Raw genomic sequence first — 23,257 nt, forward strand, 5'->3', positions numbered from 1 at the left:
TATCTCTACGTTTGCCAGCACATCGACCTGTAATTATGAGCCAATGATTGCCAATAGAGTTTTAAATACCCAGCCAATCAAATATTTTAATTGTCCCGTCCAGTATAAAAAGTAGCAGCTCTAACTGAACTACTAAGTCCTCTAACAGCTTTCTTGTAACTGAACTGATTTTTTAAAAAACAAAATTTGTATTGGTTTTAATACAGCTATTAAACACTTATCCAGCAGTACAGCTAATGATGTTTGTTATATCCATTGTCTATAGAAATACACATACTTTCAATATTACACATTACTTGACGTAACCCCTCCACTGATATTGTTGAGTTGTTGGTTTTGATTTTGGCCATTGGCATAGTTTAAAAAAGGGGTCCATGTTTCTTGGACTGTGTCTTTATTCATTATGCCTTTAATTGCTCTGGCAACATAAAGAATAACAGATTTTTTCAGCTAGAGTTTAACTTCTCACGTGTTTCTTACTGTTACACATTACCATTCTTAGTTCTGTATTTACAGAACATTAGCATTTTTTTAACCCAAAACTTCAGATTCTCCACATGCAAGCATAACCTTATTTACACATTCAGAAAAGCAAAGGATTCCCTTCTCTTAGGCCAGTACTCTTACTAGCCCAGTAAAGCCCCAAGCATATCTTAACTAAACAGATTATATATGGAAGCATTTTATACTTAGACCCAGGACACAGACTCCCACTCCCCTTGTCTTCTCTTGGACTAACAGAAAGCCTGCTGCAGGCCTATATTTATTCCAGTTAATAAATTTGTTCATTGTTCAACCTGCTACAGTAAGGGTCAACAAACCACAGAGGACACACACCCCTTCCATTTCCCAGATGTGCAAACCACATTCCTTTCCAGAGTTCAAGGCACTCCATCCTCTGTGATAGCTTTAAGGCCAAAGACATGGATGAGCTTAGTTCCTTTCTCCTTTGCCCTGAAGCAATCATGGGCATCTGTCCTAAGTTGTTCCCTTTAACCTAACTTTCTCTCTCTCTCTCTCTCTCTCTCTCTCTCTCTCTCTCTCTCTCTTTCAATAATTTTTATTAAGTTTTCCTTTTTACATTTAAAAATAAACATTATACATAATACCAGTATCCAAAGACTGCCCTCCTTCCCCTTCCGTGGTTCATTTTACTTGTCTATCAATCCTGCGTATTTTACTATAGCCATTTTGGTCAGTTTTCCAACTTTACATCACTCAAATATTAGTTTCACTGTTGAATTTATCTTAATGCTGCCAGCGTTTTCAGCTGTGTCCAATTATTTCCCATATACTCAGCAAAAAAATCCACTCTTTGAATATTTGTTCTTTTTCCTCTCTTATTATATATGTTAAACATGCTAGTTCTGCATATTCTGTCATCTTAAGTTGCCAGTCCTCCTTGCCTGGGACCCCACAAAAGAAAACTCAAGCCGCCATTGTTGCATACATACATAATTTTTTCTGACACCTGGGAACCTCTGTCTGAACTTTTCCTAACAAAAAGGCCTCTGGTCTTTTTGGGAAGGTTGTTTTAAACATTTTTTTCCCAGCTTATTATAAATCATTTCCCAATATTCTTTAACCTTGTTACATGCCCACCACCCCCTTTAGCCTAACTCATCCATGGCCAGTTACGGGCTTGCAGCTGTTTGCCGCTCTTAGTTACCAATATTCTGAGAGAGCATGAGGCCCTTTGTATGTTGAAGAAACAGGCGTATAGAGTACAAGTATAAAGCACATGACTTCCCTCAAAGAATCCTGGGGACTGTAGTTTCATCCTCAGGGAGCTACAATTCGCAGCCCCCTGAATAAACTACACTTCCCAAGATTCTTTGCGGGAAGTTATGTGCTTCAAACGTGGGCTGGGTGTGCTTCAAATGTATGGTGTGGATCTGCTCTAATTCATTCATTCACTGTTATCTGAAAAGATAGGGGTCTCTACCCTGCTGTCCTCCCCTTTCATGTTTTTGCTTCTCTAATATATTTGGAAGTGATAACAGTACTCAAATGAAGAGGGATTATCACGAAAGCTCAGCTTGAGTCTTACATTTTATCCCACGAGTGCTTGTGGACTGGCATCCCTAATGCCTTAATTCTCCTTCTCTCTCTTTCTCTTTGTAATTAGAAAAACCACGGGAAGCTTGTTTTGACCCTGGCAACATAATGAATGGAACTAGAATTGGAGCAGACTTTAAACTCGGATCGAGTATTACTTACCAGTGTGATTCGGGCTACAAAATTATCGATCCTTCCACTATCACTTGTGTGATTGGTGCGGATGGAAAACCGGCATGGAACAGAGTGTTGCCATCTTGCAATGGTATGTACTGAACCGGAGGGTGCTTTCTCTCTGCAATTGCAGGTTGGAAGAACTAGTCCCATGTGCACTGCCATGCTATTAGCCAACATGAGCCAGTGTGATGGGCCAATGGGGGAAGGAAGGGGTGGGGAGGGGAGAAAACCTACCTTCTCTTGCTGCTCACTTTTACTGCTGTTCTCATTACTGATGATATAAGGAAAGGAAAGGCTGGAGTGTGTTTTGGGGGAGGAATCTGTTGTAAACAAAAATTGCCCTTTTCCCTTATGGGGTATCCAAGAGCCCATACAGAGTCCTTAACGTAGGTTTCCTATTGATAGGAGAAAATAACAGAGGCCAGCCAGAGAATATTGATCTTTATTGATCTGTTGCTCCCCTCACTTGCAGGAAAGGAGGAGGAACCCAGAACAATGGCGCACAAGGCCTTATAAAGACTTTTAAAATTGTCACCCTTTAAATCAAGACCACCCCCAGAAACATCATACATACATCACAGAAAAGGCGGTCTAAAACAGAAATTTGAATGTTGTTTTTCCTGTTTGCCAGGTTATCTGATTGCCTTTCCTGATAGTCTGTCACCCATTAAAATGTTGATTACTCAATTCCTGAGACAGTGGGAAAGCTCCCTCCCTCCTTGCAGGGAAAACATTTGGTCAGTTTGGGAATCAAAATGGTTTCAGGTCGGTCTTCCTGTGCTGATCTATGTACGTGCTTGGTTGGTACACTTATGAACATTACCATATATCTAAAACCTCAAAATTCCTATCACAAACCCATCTCTGTTGAGTGCCCACTGCAATATCCCAGGTTCAATCCCTTGTGTCTCCAGTTAAAAGAATCAAGTAGTGAGTGGAAGTGAAATACTATTGCCTGAGATCCCACAAGGCTTCTCTCAGTCAGAGTAAACAATATGGGACTAGATGAGCAAATAGTCCTATGTGATAGCAGGCAGCTTTCTATGTTATGTCCCTAAATCTTCCCTCAGTTAGCAGATGAAGAAGATCCTGTTGAACCTAATTCTAATTTAGTAAAGCCAGGCGGCTGGCCCTGCCAGCCTCCCACTGATAAGCTGTTCTTGCCTTAGGGCTCATCAAGACTTTCATTTGCCCACCTACTGCTTTCCCCTGGGTTTAGTGCTGAATCAGAGCACTAAAGTGTGGGTTTTTGGGGGAATGCAGTGGGCAAAGGGAAAACCACTCTGACACACAAGAAGTGAAAAACTTCTTGGGCCTCTGCTTTCTAGGCACGGAACAAGCAGAAGTGTTGGTGAGCCCTTAGTGACATTCTGTGGCAGAATGGAGTTCTTAATGGGGTTTTATTGAAAGTGAAGCACTAATTGTTTTTATATTTAAATAACTTAAAATATGCTAGTTGCACCGAGGGAAAAGACAGATGTCTTAAATCAATAAATTGTGAAAGATCTCTCTCGCTCGCTCTGTTATTTCTTACTTATCTAAAGACTTACCAAAACTTCTCCAAATTATTAGTTTTCCTCCAGAGGTATTTGCCGATGGTGATGCAGTATTGTTGCTGATGATGATTGTCGATGATGATGATGATGATGGTATCCCAGTACATCTTAAAGTAGTAAATATCAATATAGTTTAAAAACAGAAAATAATTCCTCACGTCTAGCTCATGATTTCATTGCATGAGACGGGGGTTAGTTTAAAGCTTCTGATTGATGGAGTGTATAATAAAAGGTTAAAAACCAGATACTGAAGCCTATTGAAACATTAATTACTTCTCAAGAGAATACATTGACAGAGCAGTCCAACTACTACCTCCACCACCAGTCTCAAGGGTTGGATTGAGTGGAGATGTCATTCTATTCAGTTCTTTGGGCTGAGCTCTCCTCCCACTGGTTGCTGAACAGACAGACGTGTTTCAAGGGAGGGTGTGGGCAACTGTATATAATCCCACCCCCTTTCTGAAGCCAATGAAACAATGTGGTTGCAGATGTGGCAGGGGCTCCACCTCTCTGCGGAGCCCTGGAGGCAGTGGGGAGTTTGGATTGCACCTTAAGGCTGGAATTCTGTACACCTTCATCTTAGAAGCAGGCCCCATTGAAGAAGTGGTTCTTACAGGATTGCAATATATTTAGAATTATTTTGAAGGCAGTATGCTGGATTTCTATTTCTTGAATAACTGCTTTTCCCTATATTTTAGCTTGAAAGCTTTTATGTCTCAAAGCAGGATATGAATTCAGGTTTAAAAATCTAAAGAGAATGTAGTTACTTGCTAGGAAAAAAGTCTTGGCAACCACAAGAAAGATGCAGCCTTTGGCAAATAATGGACATCTTTCATCTGATTGCTGACAACTCTATTTTCGTGTTTCAAGCAAACATTGCAGCAGAATCCCATTGGGCTATAAAATGCATACATATTTCCAGCTATATACACACACTATCACCCTGTAGCACCACACAAGAAAGTTGTCCTTCCCCTGAAAAATGTCAGGCCACATTTTCTCTCACCTATCCCTGAAATCGTTGGGTTTTTTTTTTAAAAAGGCTGGTTTTATGCCTTTGCCCAGCTCTAATATAGATAGATAGTCTTGGATGCAACGAAGAGTAACCGGAACTCAGTTCATGCAACTAGTCTTTTCCGCCTGCAAAGTAACTCTTGAGGGCCAAGGGACCATGCCATTCTGGCACGAGATATGGCACTTGAGCTCTCATGAGGAGGAGAAGTTGGCAGAAGTTGAGGGAGGAGGCTTCTCATGTGGGTAGAAGTGTCTTTCTGTCTTCTTTAAACCACTGAGTTTTTCGAATGGGGAATATCATTCTTCGAAGCTACAGTTGAGAAGCTGTGAAATGTGCATACATCAGAGAAGTGGCAAATTAGCACCTTGGTTCCACAGCAATCCTGCTGCACACAGACTGCAGACTTGCACACAGTTATGTTCAAGGATGTTTCTTGGTAACTAGGGAAGGGATGTGTTGAGGATTTCGGTCTAAATCGCTATTTATTTTCTTAGTGTTATTTGAGGGAAGAAAATCTGAGAGCAGTGTGTCACTTGCTTCTCTGCACACAAAGGCTTCTGTAATATCAAGTCTCCAGGGATACTCTCATTTTCTGCTTTCAAAGCTAAAACCCTCACATTTGCTCAAGGATATATGTTCCATGCAAGTTCGGAAATCATTTTTGCAGGGCCGTCAGAATGGAACTAACTTGTACAATTAAGTTGATTGTGCAACAGTGATTCAGAACAACCTTGGGCCTGTTTGTTACATTGCATAAGCCAGATCTATGGTTTGAATCAGTGCAATCCTATTTTTGTTTACACCACATTTTGTTTACATCACATAAAATTAAATGGGCATTAACCTCAGGTAAAATTTTATAGGCTTCCAGTTTAAGTCTCCCTGTGCCATATATTCCTAATCTAAATTACTCCCAAAGCTGGTTTTGTTTGTTTGTTTGTTTGTTTTGGCAAGGGAGATATATAAGTGCCTGTGTTTGAACAGAAATCATGGTAGATTCAGTCACAAATCTCCCAGTGGCTCATCAAGTTTGGCCATAAATGGACCATCTTGGTTGATTTCAGGTATTTCAATCTATTTATCCATCCATTTTCCCTTCTCAAAAATGTCCTCATCAAAAAAGAAGAAGAAAAGATTGTAACATAGTTCACTTCAAAGTTCTGTGCAGGACCCAGCACACAGTTGGGAAGGAGGATTAATAGAAGGAGCAGCAGTTATTATTATGTTAAATGTTACTAAAATGTTATTATTTCTGCATCAGACCACCATCAAGATGCTCCTTGAGCTGCATGCTGTCAGCACATACCAGGCAGAGACATCTGTGGAGTTTGCACAGAACTGAGCTGTGTAATTTTTTCACCTTAGTGGGCAATGAGAAGCATACTGAATATGGAGTTCCATTTTTAATATAAAGGTTAATAGTCACTGACAGAAATTTTTATTTAAATGTACTCTACATATTTGTCTAATCCTTTTTTTGAAAAAGAAAAAGCCATCTAAACTAGTGATCATCACTACATTGTGGGGTAATTTATTCCGTAAATTAATTAGGAATTATATGAAGAAACACATTACTTTGTTTGCTCTGAACCTACTGTCAATCAGCTTCACTGGGTGTCTGCATCCTGGGAAAGAGTATTATCTCCTGTGTTTCTCCTGGCCATCTTCTTTTTTCTAAAGTGAAAAAAGCTTGGATCTTTTAAGGTTTTCTCTGCAGAGAAAATTCTCTAACCTGCTGATCATTTGATTGCCCTGTTCCATAGGTTTCCCAGAAATACAATAAAGCAATACAGTATCTTTTTTGAGATGGAGTGACCATAACTACAGACCATATTCTTAACCTGAGTCCACCATACATTTATATAATAGCACTGTAATACTTGCCATCAAATTTTTTGTTTCTTTCATAATAATCCTAACATCAAATTTTCCTTTTCACTGTCACAGCAAAGTGAGCTGATGTTTTCAATAAGCTTTCCCCTGTGACCTCGAGATCTCTTCCTTGAGTAGTGACAGCCAATTTAGACCCCATCAATGTGCATATGCCTATTTCAAGTGCATCACTTTGCATTTAAAGTAGACATATACATTGAATCTAATCTGCCATTCTGTTGCCCAGACGCCCATGCTTTTGAAATGTACTTTTCGAGAAGTCCACAGTCTGCTTGGTATCCTCTGCCATGTTGGCTTCTTCAGTATTCATTCCTGATTTATTAAATCAATTATAAATAACTTTAATAACACCAGTCCCAAAACAGCTTCATGGGACCTCATTCGTTGCATACATCCATTGTGAAACCAATCAGTTGATTCCTTGCCTTTTCCTCCTGTCGCTGCTACTTTCTTCTAGCTAGTATTACACAAGATGATTATGATTATTTCAATTTACATTCTCTCCTAAAGGAGTCCAGGGCACTAGACATAACCGTCATATACATTAAGAAAACAAAACGTGTTTTAAGGCATTCTGAAAACAGCTTAAGCCTTCTCTGCCAGTGATCTCTCCATGTCAGTTTCCTCAGGAATATTTGGAGTTGGATGAACTATAAAGGAACTCTTCTCTCTTAACTCGACTTAGTGATATGCCACTGTTTGAATGAAAAGTATAAAGCATTTTTGCACCAGTCTATGTCCCCAGGTTTCATTGGAGGCTTCAGTACTTGGAGTAACTTATTCAATTGTACTGTATGTTCTAATTTAAAGTTTTCTGCTCTCGTTGCCTGGTATGTTCCTCCCTGCGACACTTACTCGGTTTCCCAAGCCACCTAAAGGCTCCTTGCTTGTCCTTTCTCCCTTGCTTCTTCCCTTTGCTGCTTCTCTCACTTCAAATCCCTCTGAAAAATCCCTCTACTGCAAAACCTTCAGCACAATCCCTTAGTCTTCATCCCTGGCAGAAACATTTTTGTTCTGTTTGGCCGTTCTGAAATGGTCAGTGTTGGTAGGTAACAGGTGATAGATATGTTGAAGTATTGGAACTCCAAGCATTTTTTACCCAATGTGGAAAAAGTGTTGTTTTTTATAGTCACAAATCCCAGGATACATAATCATGTGGATGGATGTCAGCAAAACCCACAGAGCACATGATCCATCATGGATTTTAATCTCTCTGTTTTGCAATTTAAATTATCCTATATATCTTTCTATCACATATTAATTGAGCAGAGAGCAGGATAGGAAAGGACCTAGATAGAAGTTTGGTTATAAGCTTTATATTGTCAGTGGAGATGTTGTTGAAGAGTACCATGAGAATTTGGTCAGGGGTACCTTTACCTTTACCATGAGAATTATAGTGTATGACTTTTCTCTCCCTCTCTTTCTCAAATGCAGATTTGTGTTTCTATCTTTGCAGAATGCATTGAGTACATTCCATACAACTTACCTCTTAGCAAATTTTTATTTATTTTTAAAAATAATTTTGAAACCATTTTTCAGTCAGAGAATACCAGAGCACTTCACAGGAAAAACACACACACACACACACAAAAGAAACAGAATAATAAAACATTCTAAGGAGACATGCAACTAAAACATTGTCTTTTAAAAAACCAAACTGAAGATGCTAAAGAACTTGTACTAGTGGCTAAAAACACCTGAGTGAACAGGTATGTCTTTCTTGATGCCACACAAGCATCAGTGCCTTCCTAATCTCCAAAGGGAGGTGGTTCTAACAGGATAAGGCTACTGAAGGCTACTAGCCATGATGGGTGTGCTTTGCTTCCACATTCAGAGGCAGTAATGCTTTTGAATGCCTGGAAATCACAGGAGGGAAGAGTGTTCTCATGCTTGAACCTTGCTTGTGGGTTTCCCACAGACATCTGTTTGGCCACCATGAAGAAGACCCACTCACATGTGGCTATAACTGTGGACTTCAACTGGCTGAAATCCTAAACACCTTCCAGAGAGTAAGCTTCACTGAACACAGTGGGACTTGACTTCTGAGCAAACATGCATTGCCAGCACATTAAATGTGATGAGTTCTAATCTGATTGCAGTTCAATAGCACTTTCCCTCGGTTTAATGTTTACACATTTTCTTTTTTCCAGCTCCCTGTGGGGGTCAGTATATTGGCTCAGATGGAGTAGTTCTATCACCAAATTACCCTCAAAACTACACCGTTGGGCAGACTTGTCAATATTCAATTACTGTGCCTAAGGAATTTGGTAAGTTTTATTCTGACGTATAGCAGTCACTAATTCTTTCATTCTGATTTTGTTCTCGGTGTACAAGTTGCTGAGCTAAACCAAAAGTATTTTGTTTCTCATGAATGAACACAGCTAACATTGTATGTAGCTCCTGAATATTTATCAAGATTGTTATTTTTATTCTATTTTGCAAGAATAGTTTTAAGGCTCTACAGTCTCCAGGGCAATCAACAGAGCAGAGTTAACCACAGAAGATACCAATAATCAGAACATATAATGAACTATAACTGAGTACATAAGTTTTTATATGGGAATAAGAATTCATTCATTTTTGCTCATACACAGTATCAGAGACAACAGCAACAACATAGTAGGGTTTCTTTTATTAAAACATATGGTATAATCCAAAGATTTGAGTTTCCAGTTCTACCTGCCAAAGGGAGTATTGCCTCCTTTCATTCAAACAGTAACCCACTACCACCATCTAGTAACCTTGAGTAAACTTTCAGGATGCATTTACAATATGGGATTTGGGGAGGACTTGCCTGTGACCGAAAACAAAAAAGTCAAAAAAATCGCACTGGGTGTACACAAGCTCTTTGAATGCCAAGAATTGCTTTTGGACCCTGATCCATGTACTCCCCCCCCCCCAAAAATAACACACACAAAATGAAATACAAATTAGAGGTGATGTCTGTATAATGGCTGATTTCCCCCATTCTGGGTGGGTGGCGTTAGTGGCCCCTCGTGGTCTTGCACCATCCCTGGGCAGCCAGATTGTTCAGGTCAGCTGTATGTTAGCATCCACCCCCCCCGGCTGGCTGCATCATAGGGCAGGATTGCCTGCCAAATCTCCCAATCACTGGACCCCTAGTGGGTGAAGCCTTGCTGGTGGACTATGAGTCAGAAGTTCCCACTCTGGTCCGCCAACCATGCCAAGGCCCCTCTACGTGGTCTGCAGCATATTCAGGGCACCGTGTTAAAATGCTCTTGTTGGAAATCTCTGTCCAGAAGCCCAAGGGTGGAGCCTATGGCCATAGAGGTTCCAGCAGCAGCCTGAAGGTGGCCTTCACACTAGATAGGCATCTTGTAGAGGCAATAATCCCCGGCACAACCCTGAAATGTCTCAGCCCTCCAGCAGGAGGCTGAGGCAGATATGCACCCAATGTCTGAGCCGAAATCCACCTATGTCTGGAATCAATAAAGTTGTGGCCAATTTTATCCCAGGTGGTTGTCCGATTGACTTTATTCAGCACACACTTGCTATAGACATGGCACCCGGAGTGGTCTTAGTGTTGCGACTGGGATTACAACTTGTGGAAACACCATAGAAACCTATGACATACATTTGACCCAGATTGGGATTGAAGGCATCTATTTCTAAAATAAACTGGGACGTGGGTGGCGCTGTGGGTTAAACAACAGAGCCTAGGACTTGCCGATCAGAAGGTTGGCGGTTCGAATCCCCGCGATGGGGTGAGCTCCCGTTGATTGGTCCCTGCTCCTGCCAACCTAGCAGTTCGAAAGCACGTCAAAGTGCAAGTAGATAAATAGGTACTGCTCCGGTGGGAAGGTAAACGACATTTCCGTGCGCTGCTCTGGTTCGCCAGAAGCGGCTTAGTCATGCTGGCCACATGACCCGGAAGCTGTATGCCGGCTCCCTCGGCCAATAAAGTGAGATGAATGCCACAACCCCAGAGTCAGCCACGACTGGACCTAATGGTCAGGGGTCCCTTTACCCTTTTTAAACATAGCATGCTATAGAATTAAAGGATACATTAGTTAATTGGATTTTTAAAAATCTTGTTGTTGTTGCTGCTGCTGCTGTTGCTGTTATTTGTTAAATTTCTAAGCCACCCTTCTTCCCAAAGGAGCCCAGGGTGGCAAACACCAAAACAGTTAAACAATACTGTTAAAAATAAAATAAATAAATCAGGTTTTCAGCAGACCAATGTTTCTTCCAAACCAGTAGTAAACAATGGGTTTTCACAGGGAAAGCAGCAGAGCACCCCCCAACCCCCCCCCCCCCCCCGCTTAGACCCATTACTTGAAATCACTTGAAATCGAGGGACAAATAGAAGTTTGGATGGGACATTAATCTAGGCAGATTTTTTTTAGACTCGGCTAGTTTGACTTCTGCGTCATGTGGTGTCAAACATAAGATTTGTGGGCCTCATCAGGTCACTTTAGAGGGTTCCAGTATGACCCACAGCTAACCTACCATTCTTCATACACGTCATTCTGTTTTCTGTGCTAGAAATCCACTAATTCACTCTTTGCTGTTGTGTTCAAGCTACAAATGCTTAAGGATAGACATATTGCCACAGCTGTAAGAACTGTATTTCAGCTTCCCCAATTTATGGTGGAATTGATGGTTTGGTGTTGAGTTCAAGTAGAGCTAACATTTTTCAGTGGAAAATTATTGGCTTTGCCTCAGATGTCTACGCTGGATGGGAATTTCCCATCCAACTCATTTGAGTTTGACACCACTGGATTGAGCTAATAAATTGTTCCTACAAGCTCTATATCCATGAGAAATGTTTATTTTAACTGAAGTGTGTGTGTGTATGTGCTTGACATAAACAAAATCCCCCCTTTAGAGATATGTATGGGGGGGTGGAAGGGGGTGGGTGGCCAAACTAACAAAAAAAGTAATAGATTTTGTTGCAATTTAAAAATAAGCTTATTTTTAAAAAAACCAAAATGGAATTCTCTTTTCCCTTGATACCGAGGAGATACAATTTCACAGTAGGTAAATGCAGTTTTGTCAATGAGGGAATTAACTAAATTCGATCAGATAACACATTTCAGTGATTCATTGTCTCACACAGCTAATTCATGCATCATGGGAAGCATTGCATTACTGTTTGACTGAGGGTGGATTTTTGTTGACTTTAGACCTAGAATAAAGTATGAGATAATGTGTCTACAACATTATAGTTCCCAACAGATAACACTACACTTGGTTACTGTGTTTTTCCTTCCTGCCATCTCTAGAGGGTATAAACGAGAGATGGATAAAAGACTGGTGCATTGGAGCATTTAAATAAGAAATCACTGAGCATTCAGAATTATTAGTGTCCTGAGATGGCAATTACAATAAAAGCCTATTTGAGTTTAATACAGGAGACATATTTACGACATTAAAGTATGAGTTACAAAGTGCTTTCCCCCACTCACCTTGTGGTCAAATAGACATGTAATTTCTTTGCGTCATAGTACTGCTGATGAATTCTCTGACATTTCCCCATACATAATATTTTTAAATCTCATTAAATTTGCTGAGAAAACCTATGGCTGGACTAATATTTTAATAGTTAATAAGGAGATAACCGTCAGAAGTAAATATTTCTACTAAATGAAGATTTAGTATTTATTATTTCTCAAAGGAAATGGATATTTTTATCATTATGTTACAAAGAAACAGTATGAACATTTATAGTAATAGAAAAAGCAATGCCAATACAGTTGCACCTTGGATCCCAAATGCCTTGCGAGTCAAACATTTTGGCTCCCTAACGCTGCAAACCCGGAAATGAGTATTCCAGTTTGCGAACGTTCTTTGGAACCCGAACATCCAACAGGGCTTCTGCAGCTTCTGATTGGCTGCAGGAGTTTCCTGCAGCCAATCGGAAGCCCTGATTTGGTTTTTGAACATTTTGGAACTCAATCGGACTTCTGGAATGGATTCCGTTCAACTTCCAAGGTACCACTGTATTTTGAAACCTAGTTTATAGCAAAGGAAAACCATGACACAGAGTAGAATGAGTTCAATTTCGCCTATGGCTTTTGCTGTCGGACGCACATGAAGGCTACTTGGTGTTTTGATTAACATAACAACGTGGGTGGTGCTGTGGGTTAAACCACAGAGCCTAGGACTTGCTGATCAGAAGTTCGGCGGTTCGAATCCCCGCAACGGGGTAAGCTCCCATTGCTTGGTCCCTGCCCCTGCCAACCTAGCAGTTCAAAAGCACATCAAAGTGCAAGTAGATAAATAGGTCCAGTGGGAAGGTAAACGGCATTTCCGTGCACTGCTCTGGTTTGCCAGAAGCGGCTTAGTCATGCTGGCCACATGACCCGGAAGTTGTATGCTGGCTCCCTCGGCCAATAAAGTGAGATGAGCCCCGCAACCCCAGGGTCATCCACGACTGGACTTAATGGCCAGGGGTCCCTTTACCTTTACTATCATTAAGTCTACATAAACACCAGTCTTTGGGCATGTGGATCTTTTGCATCTGCTTGGTGTATAGTAATGAGCCGAAGCAGGTTATTCCTCTCTACATTGTTTTGTTGGGAAAACAGAAGGGATCCATTCTGTTCTGTCAAGGTTCTGGTGTGAATGCCCTCTTTGAACCAACTCAGTTTGGAGTATGCAAGGAAAGGACCTAGCATGGGCTGTTCTGGGATGGTACCTAGCATGGGCTGTTCAGATTCCAGGTGTACTAGATTTTGGAAACATCCGTATAGGTGTGCAACTACTGTGAACAGAAGGAAAGTAATACATTTGACATATCAGATATACTTCTCTCCCCCCCCCCCCATCCCCTCATTCAGAGATGGTGAAAATCTTGAATGGCAACTTGCCTTTCCCAGAAAGCACAACCCAGGCATTCAGTCTTGTTGCCTAGAAGGCAGCAATGCCTATGCTGTACTCCCCAGACATGTATTTTTTCTGACAGGAGAAGCGTTGTCATTGCAGCAATCAGATCTGCAGAGACCTTGTATGCTTGGATCCACTGGCTGGAATGAAGGTCTGACCCTTGCCTTGGGAGACTCTTTTACATATACTCTATGTCATTACCTCTCCCCAGCCTTGGGCATATTAAAATGAAGCCCTCTGCCACCTCACCCTTTCTTTCAAATTAAAGTCAAACCACAACTCCAGGCACAGTGCAGGCAAGTCTGATACCAGAGCTGGTCTTCAGGCAAATTCCTGCAACTCTTTTTGTACCTTCCCAGAATTATTCTGCTGGCTTCCAACTGAATAAGTGGATGCCACACAAAATTTATCTTCTTTGCATTTATATTTTCATATTCATAGATTTTATTCTAGTTTTATGGAGATTTTCATTATCCCAACAACCAGGCTTTCCACAATGTAATCATTATGTCAGGATATGTCTGTGCACCAATTTTTTTTTTTTAGAATATTCCCGCACTGACAATACTTTCCAAATGTCAGTGCATGGAAGATTGTTGAATTATTGGCACTCACAATGAGAATCAATAATGTACAAACAACAAGTTGCTTTAGAAAACAACAACAACAATTTTCCTTTTATCCCCAAAGAACTCAAGAAACTTAAACTAATTTGTCATGTTTTACATTTAATATGCACTTCATTTCTTTTATTATATTTTTTTTCCAGTTGTGTTTGGACAATTTGCCTATTTTCAAACAGCTCTAAACGATGTAGTGGAATTATTTGATGGAGAATATCCACAGGCTAGACTTCTGAGTTCACTTTCTGGATCTCACTCAGGTAAAAAAAAATATTTCCTAAAAAACACTTTGTGGAAATATTCCCATTTTTTCAAATTCATTCATTCATTCTTTATTTATACGGCTATTAGCCCATAAAATATGTACGAACATAAAAGCACAGAAGCATAAAGACCAATATATCTAACAACAAAAGGTGAACACCACGATGCAAGGGTGGGTCAATGAGAAGTGACAAATAACAGCTTGGGGCCCGGAAAAATCCAAGGGACGGTTCACAGAAAAAGGAAAACTGGAGACGAGATCCGTCATGCACTCTCATCATAACTGTCCGATTAGTTTTTGATGTTGTTGTTGTTTTTTGGTGGTTTTTGTGTGTGAGATAACCGCATTCAGGAATCTTGCCACCTGCAGAGTTACAGAAGGATCTGTATCCTGCAAAAGCAGTGCGGCATGTGACTCAACAGGCCTGCCAACCAAGCGCAGTAAAGCAGGACCCAGGAATTTAGTCCTGGCTATGCTATGTAGGGGACAGTTGAACATTATATGTGGAAGAGATTCAACTGTTTTCCCGTCACACTAGCATAGCGGAGACACCAAACCCTTGGAAAATCTGTGGCTCAGCAGGTTCGATGGAAAAACATTGAACCTTGCACGAATAAATGCAAGTCGGTGTGGTACAAATGAAAGAGATGACATGTATGATGGAAGGCCAAGTGGTGGGGTTATTCCGTGATACCTGGGGGAGCAGACACCCCCACCCCTGGAGAGGTTGTGTTGATTTTCAATGTCTGCTAATCTTTGCTCGATAAGGCTTTTGGCTGAGCGTAGGTTCATCTTTAAGGAGTCCGCTGGGGAAATTCCGATGCTCAGAAGTTTGGCATGGATTTTTCCTACCCACGGATTAACAAAGTCATCCCGCCAGAGGCACTGAAAGAGGTAATGGTCGGGAAGCCTATGCCAGCTGGACAGCCAATAGCCAAAGACTCGCTTCCAGATGACAGTCTCCAATGATGCAATCCTTAACTCCAGACGTATGGCTGCGTTGCTCACACACATGGGGAGTTTCAGGAGGCGACAGAGAAACTGATTCTGCAATGTCCCCAGCGATGTTAAATTGGACCCTGGGGCCCAGAGCGGGGCAGCATAACAGAGGGTGGAAACCACTTTTGCGTGGTACACCTTCAATGCAGAAGGGATGTGGGAGGCTCCGTCGACCGCAAAAAATTGGAGTAGAGTATAAAGTATTGTTTTCCCTTTGTTTAGTAAATACTGTATCTGTGGCTTCCAGGATAGGTTGTAGTAAAAAAAGACTCCCAGGTATTTAAATTTGAAAACCTGTTCTAACTGGACTCCATCTAACTTCCAGCTGTAAGTTTTCCGAGACCTGGTAAAGACCAGTACTTTAGATTTCCCATGATTAATTGTCAGATGGTTGAGTTTGCAATAAGCCGCAAAAATCTTTAGAGCTCTGCATAAACCGACTCTAGAGTAGGAAAGGATCGCTGCATCGTCGGCATATAAGAGCAGAGGGCAGCGAAAATCAGCTAGGCGGGGGGCATGAATGTTGGCTTGAGACTCACTCAGGGAGAGCTTCATGTCGCTAATAAACAAGAGGAGTGGGGCCAAAATGCAGCCTTGGCGCACTCCTCTGTTTATTGGGACCTCGTTGGATAGGTTTCCCGCCGGTGTGAGTCTCACTCTAGCCGACGACCCGTGGTGTAGTTGGGTTATAAGCCATAACAGCCTTCTACCTATGCCCCATCTCTCTAATTTCTTCCATAGACAGTTTCTTGGGATACTGTTGAAGGCGGCCTTTAGGTCTATGAAAGCGACACATAGGCGCCCCCGACTCGAGGCAGAATATTTTCTGGCAAGATGATACATAATTACCATATGGTCAGTGGTCGAATAATTGTTCCTAAAGCCCGCTTGCTCATGGCCAATCAAATTTGAGTTGTATGCCCAATGGGACAGCTTAGACAGCAAAATTTTTGCATAGATTTTCCCGATGATAGACAAAAGGCTGATGTTCCGATAGTTCTCTGGGTCAGCAGGGGGACCCTTTTTATGGACTGGTACGATCACGGCCTCCTTCCATGACCTAGGGATAAGCCAAGTAGAATTAATTGCATCAAAGACTTTGGCCAGAATTTCAGCCCACCACCTCGGTTGCGCAACAATAGCCTCAGCAGGGACTAGATCCTGCCCAGGGGCTTTGCCCGTTTTCAGATCTAGTATCAAGTCCATTATCAGGTCTGGGTCGTTAGAGGGCCACAAAGGTAGATGGTCAGCTCGGAATTCCGTGGGTGAGTTGGATTCCTCTGCCAAGGAGAAATATTTACTCAAGAATTGTTCCCATGTGGGCGCAGGGATAATCGCCAGTGGGTACTTCCTTCCTCTTTTGTTTATCAGAGCCCAAAATTCCTGTGGTCTGCGGGATCTAGAGGCCGCAATCAAGGCTCGCCAACGCTTTTGGTACCACTCGTGTTTAAAAAATATTTTGGTACCACTCGCGTAAAAAAATATATTTCCTAAAAAACACTTTGTGGAAATATTCCCATTTTTTAATTCATGTTTAGAGTCATTGTTTCCCCTAGCCATTGCTGCCGTTCCTGTCTATAGTTATTCTTTTTCTTTAGTAGATCAATGTGAGATTATGCTGCGAAGTCAGTGACATGATAACCATATAGATTGAATTTAACTATGATGTAATCGGAGCAAATAAAATAAGTTAGGAGTGAGGACAATGCTTCTTGGATTAGTTACATATCTCATTCCACTCAGTCAGGAATCCAGTAGGTAGCTCCTTAGATGTATGTATTTGTTCTCTCTTTTTCTGAAGTTCAGAAGTGAATGCCAGAATTTACATTCCAAGAACAGAGACATTCGCATATGAGATATATATGAACATGCATGGAGGAATTCCAAGGTTTTCCAGTATAAAACATACTTAGGGGAAAAACAAACTTTCCTAAGTATACTCAATGGGTATGGAATGTTGTCTGTTGGAGGCAGTGGGAGGGGGACAGAAACCTAAGCAGGAGAGGGAGTAGAATATTGAGGAGGAAGGCATAGGCAACTAACTGGAACAGTGAACAGGAACATTCCACATCACCAACATTATGTTGCAAAACTCAGGGCTAAGCCCAAGGTAAGTCATTGTAAGTAAGAAGGAAACAGTGCAAATAAGCAGGTGGATGTTTTCTTCAAGCTGTTTAGAAATGTAATTTTAAAAAGGTGTTTTTGAACATGCTGCAGTTTATTTATGAAAAACGGTACTTAGTTTCAGCAAAAGCGAGTTATTTTATTGTATTACGTCTACCAATAAAACAGTACATAAAAACAACCCATCTCAAATGTAAATGTTTCATGCCAGTGTGTATAGAACATAGGCTTCTGTTCTCTAGTTATTTTGTTCATGATTTCTCTCTGTTCATTTTAATTTGTAGGAGAGACTTTGCCCTTAGCCACATCCAATCAGATTCTCTTGAGGTTTAGTGCCAAGAGTGGAGCATCTGCCAGGGGCTTCCATTTTGTCTATCAAGGTATTGGTCTTTTTTTCTTTTTTACCTTTTTGTATTTTGTGGACTACGTTGCCTTGGCCCTCACTGCCAGAGGAAGAACTCAAACTCCCAGTTCTAGTGCTGCCCAAGGCTTTCATGCTTAAATCCGATTGGTACACACGGTAAAATACAGGTTACAAGGTTCAGCAGGTACGTAGGAGGCAGAATGCATGGCTAAGTCCAGTGAGACTAGGCAAGCAAAGGGGGATTCCTTCAAGTGGGCTGGCTCTGGGAGGTTTGTCTGTGCTGATGTCTGTGTGTCCATGGAGATGCAGTCAAGGTTGTCTCAGCATCACTTACTCTCCAGAAGGGAAGGCTCCTCACTGGCAGGAGCAGGCTCTGGAAGCAGGAGGTTACGAGTGTCCAGTGTTGTATGGAAGGGGCATTCTTTTGACAACCTGCTTCACCTCTCCCTAGTATCCAGATATCCATCCTCCAGGCCATCTGTACTCCTTTGCAGCATCAGACACTATTTGGAGTCTTCATTCCATTTTCCCCATCTTGCTCAGGATCCCTTTCCATTCCTCCTCAGCCCCTCTACAGCACCTCCACATGGGGTCATGACATATGTATGGTCTCAGTAGCACCAAATATATATATATTTGTCTGAAATAGTCATGGGAAGTGCAGTGTGTTTTTAAGTGCCTTTGTAATTGATTCATGGCGTGTTTTGCAATCTTAGCAATTTTCTTTTCATTCACAAGGTGTGTTATTTGTCGTCATGATTGTGTTCAGAGATTAGATTAGGCACCTATAGGGTATGCAGTACCATGCAACCTGGTGTCTTAACCCATGTGCTGAACTCCTCATGTGCAGCATTCATATGCCAGTGATTTACAGAACAACCCAAAACCTCTTTGGACAGTGGTGGTGGTGGACATTGATGTCTCTCTGTCCAACCCTGCAAGGCTAACTTCACCACCTGCTAGCTGCCACCGTCATCATTACATTCTGGTGACGATCCCCACCTTCTACCTGTCAAACTAGTGGGTGTGGGGTGTTAAGATCACATCTGCTGCCATTGTGTGATTCCTCTTAGCTTGAACTCTTGAAGCCAATTTTCATGGGCATTGGAGGCTACAGGAACTGGGGGAATTGGCCCAAATCTCCTTCCTTCCTCTTCCATTAGTGAAGTCAATCACTGAATCACAAATTCCTTCTGTGATCAGAAGAAGTAACTGAATTCCATCCTACAAGACCTGCCCCCAAATAAGGTGTATGGGATTGTAGCAATCATGATTTCGAATACTTTGGACAGCATCCAATGTTTTTCTGTATAAATGAAGGCACCTCCACTAGAGTTGTGCTATTGAAAGGGGTCACTGTAGGAGGGGAAGTCATTGGATTTGACCCTATGTGTTTTTTTGTCTTCTGCTACTTATAAAAATATAGTTCCAGATTCAAAGATTGGGGGTGGGTAGCATTTCATTATCATGTAACAAATTGTTCAGCAGTGTTGTATTGTTTGCTAGTTTGGGGAGGGAGGGGTAGTGTTTATGTTTATTCATCACTGGCATTAGGATATAGGATTACTCTGTCTAGTGGCATTTGAGAATAGGAAATGCTATTCTCAGCATCTCGGAATGAATCAAGTAAGTAAGCCTGCTTTATTTATCTCTGGAGAACCTTGCAGCTAGTCAAGTTTCCATTTTTGGAAGATGAATGCATTAGGATCCCTAGCTGCTAAAGCTTTAGCCAGGGCCATGCGGCTTGTGGCATTTAATTAGATTTAATAAATATGCTACCACAATTTGGGGATTTTCAATCTTCTTGTGAAATATAGGAACAGATTTCCCAGGGCTGCCTGCCTGCTAATGTTAAGATACCTCTGAGAGCAGCATCCCCATTCCTGAATGAACACTCTAATCTGGCCTGCAAAGTCAATCATTTTATTTATCACCCAGTATTCCAGATTGACCCTATTACATGTTTGCTTTTCCACTAGGCTGATTTCTATTTTGTTTCATAGCACTAAAAGATGAATAATAATTACTACAGAAAATGCAATTTCTCTCTGATAGCATCTAAGAAGACTAACTTGTCAACATTATGGTTTAGAATTAGACTGAGGATTAGGAGGGAGAGGTGCCCATAGCTAGCCTGATTGTATATTCTGTTCACAGCTAGTGAAATATTAGATTTCAAGCTTTGGATTTTGATATGATGGCCCTTCCTCCCCCCCCCCTCCCCACAAACTAATGCCATTTTCTCTACATATTTCTTTTTGTCTCCAATAAACTGCCTTCCTTTTTGAGATGACTCACATTTCTTTATATTTCATACTTCACAAAAAGCAGGATGATTAGCTGTTACATGAATGAGCGGAACCTCTACAAAAAAATCCTCAAAAAACAGTGTTGACATTTTATAATGTTAACTACCCTCACATTTTCAGTACAATTGGGTTTTAAAGGGAGTCATTTGCTCTCATTTCCATAATTATGCCATGCTGGCTTATTTCCTATAGCTCTCTGAAACATCCAGTGTTGGCCCAAGACATTAGCCCTTGCAAAGCCTATATGGTTTACTCTAGCAAGAATGAACTCACATTCTACAGTTTCAGGGCCTTTTTCACAAATGCAGTTTGTTTGCTTGTTCATTTGTTGTACAGTGATACCTTGGTTTACAACCATAATCCGTTCCAGATCTATCTGGTTGTAAACCAAAGCAGGTTGCAACCCAAGGCATGCTTTCGCCAATGGGGCCTCCCCCCCCCCAAATGTGTTGTAATCCAAAAATAAATGTGTTGTAATTAAAAAAAAAAGGGACGCGCACTTCCGGGTTTGACGTGGTTGTAATCTAAAACGGTTTTAATCCAAAGTGGTTGCAAACCCAGGTACCACTGTATTTATTAAATTTATATTCTGCCCTCCCCCCCCCCAAAGGAGCCCAGGGCAGCAAACAAGCAATAAAACAATTAAAACTGCTTTGTATTAGTATTTGTATTTTTTAAAAAAGTATCTGTCATCATTCAAAGAAGTTGTGTAGGTGTCTCAATGGGTTCCCCATTTAAATCAGGCAAATCTGTGATCAGTAGTTGCTGGACAACAATTCTTTTCATTGTATGATGGCTAGGGTTCATGGGATTTGAAATCTAACACCATTTGGAGGATCACATGTTTTACAGTGCTTTTTTAAGAAGCAGTATGATAATCATTGCTTCTTCTTTAAAATATACATGGAAACACAAGGGTTGGAGCTTTGTGGTATTGCTAGTACTTCCTAGATATTCCACATGTTATCCTATGCCGTAATGGGCATAGGCAACACTTGACCAAGAGAATGAGCTTTAGTATCGCCTCCATTTGCTATGTTGATGGACAGATATTAAGAAAAATAAGGGATACATGTCATGTGACAAAGGTATTTGAGAGCAGAAGCAGTAAAGGAAGCAGTAAAGGAGTCTAGAAATGTTGTGAAATGCTGAAAAGCTGTGGAATCATTTAGCATGCTGAGTCACTGTGACTTATCTTGAGGATGACTCATTGTATCTGCTTGCAGGCAGACTAGGTGTCTCACTCAGTGTCTGTGACTCAGTATCTGTAGTGTGTCTGCGTGAGGTGGAGCCTGTGATCTGTGAAGCCTGTTCTCAATGGAAACTCTGTATGCTCTGAAGCTAGTTTAATCTTCTGTTCATTATGCTGTTATTTGCAAACAAGTTTAATTTTAACTCAGTGAAGCTTTTATTCTTTTACTGAAGAAGATTCTGCATTATTAATTTACGTTGCGCGTCAGTACATCCAGTTTGGACTTGTGTGGGACTTCTACAGGGCTTCTACTGCTAAAAAGCAACTGAATGGGAGAAGGCCTATTACTCTGTATTTTTGCTACCGAATAGTGAGGAGCTGGGATGTAGCCACTCTAGGCAATGAAGGTCATCCATATTGCCAGGGCCTGTGGTGGAAGCATAAGCATGCCATCAATGCAGTCATGTAGACTGAGCCCAGTTGTGAAGTGTGTGGAGTCCAAAAACCCATACTTTGTCACTTAGCAGCAAATGGTGTTGTACATAGAATGCAGCCATATAAAAGCTGAAGTTCAATACCGATTTGCTTATCCAGCGGTTTATTTTCCCCCCAGCTGCTTTTAGCTGAAATGAAGAATATTTCTTCACCAAAGTAGTCTAAATCAAATCAGTCAAACTACATTCCACCCAAAAGGCATGTTTCTTGTGGACTTGGTCTGTCGTACTCATCTATTTAAAGTTTAGTTGTCAAAATTAAAGAGTGGCTTGACTGAATTTTGGTGTGACTGTTGTGGAACAAAAGTAACTCAAGGAATTCAGCCTGATCGGTATAATGATGCTTTTAGCCAACAAATAATCTTTCAGTTTCTTTAAGGAAGCCTCTGTTAGTGCAAACTAAATTCTCTGCAGTTTCTAGGTGATGTTTCTCAGACTACACTTCTTTCCTCCTGTCCGTGCAGCTGTTCCACGAACCAGTGATACACAATGCAGCTCCGTTCCAGAGCCGAGATACGGTAGGAGGATTGGCTCTGAATTCTCAGCCGGCTCCGTGGTTCGCTTTGAATGTAGTCCTGGCTATCTTCTGCAAGGCTCCAAAGCCATCCGCTGCCAGTCTGTGCCCAATGCTTTAGCTCAGTGGAACGACACAGTGCCAAGCTGTGTGGGTAAGGCATTATTATATTTAGGATTTTAGGTCATCCGTTTCTAAATCAGAATTCAAGAACACTACTTGTTTCATCAAGTAGTATTTAACACTTAAATTCTCTCTCCATTGATTAATACTGGTCGTGTCCAATTTAAAAGAGCAATTTGTCATTTCAAAAGTAATTGAGTACCAGCTGGTTGGTAGGCAGTATAGTGTTTCACATAATAACCTATTAGATTAACAAGGTTGATGCATGTTTTGCTGAATATTTATTATCAGTGTGACTGCCTCTAAAATCATAAGTATAATATGGAGCATAATGTCAATGTCTAGAAATCACCCTTCTGTTAATTAATTGATTCCCCCCCCCCATGAAACATCCTTTATAGCAGATTTATAACTGATACAATTAGAAGTCTGCTGTTACAATGTCATATTTTAGAATAACAAGATCCAAAATAAATTCATCCAAACAATGCACTTAACACTGTCTTTTGTCAGTGAAACTCGCTAATGGAATTGTGTTTACTGTTTTGAATTCTTTTGCATGTATTAAGTCCCCCCCTTTTTTTTTTACTCTCAAGATTTGTGCATTACAATTATTAATAATACTGACAGGGACAGTGTGACTTTAGAGAGAATAAAATAAGATCATAGTGATTTGAATCATAATAGCTAATATAATTTTAC

General features: G+C 41.0%; 1 protein-coding gene across 4 annotated transcripts in view; it reads left to right on the forward strand.

Moving 5' to 3' along the window:
- CSMD1 (CUB and Sushi multiple domains 1) overlaps positions 1-23,257 on the forward strand; it is a 949,787-nt gene that overhangs the window by 802,268 nt on the left and 124,262 nt on the right. For all 4 annotated transcript variants that reach the window (XM_083729648.1, XM_083729649.1, XM_083729651.1 and 1 more), the window contains 5 exons: positions 2,129-2,323; positions 8,850-8,966; positions 14,318-14,431; positions 17,844-17,939; positions 22,383-22,586. In XM_083729648.1, the coding sequence (XP_083585774.1) occupies positions 2,129-2,323; positions 8,850-8,966; positions 14,318-14,431; positions 17,844-17,939; positions 22,383-22,586 (726 nt within the window). The remainder of the gene's footprint in view (positions 1-2,128; positions 2,324-8,849; positions 8,967-14,317; positions 14,432-17,843; positions 17,940-22,382; positions 22,587-23,257) is intronic.

The sequence above is a fragment of the Podarcis gaigeae genome, assembly GCF_964106915.1.
Source record: "Podarcis gaigeae genome assembly, chromosome: 3".
NCBI classification, from domain to species: Eukaryota; Metazoa; Chordata; class Lepidosauria; order Squamata; family Lacertidae; genus Podarcis; species Podarcis gaigeae.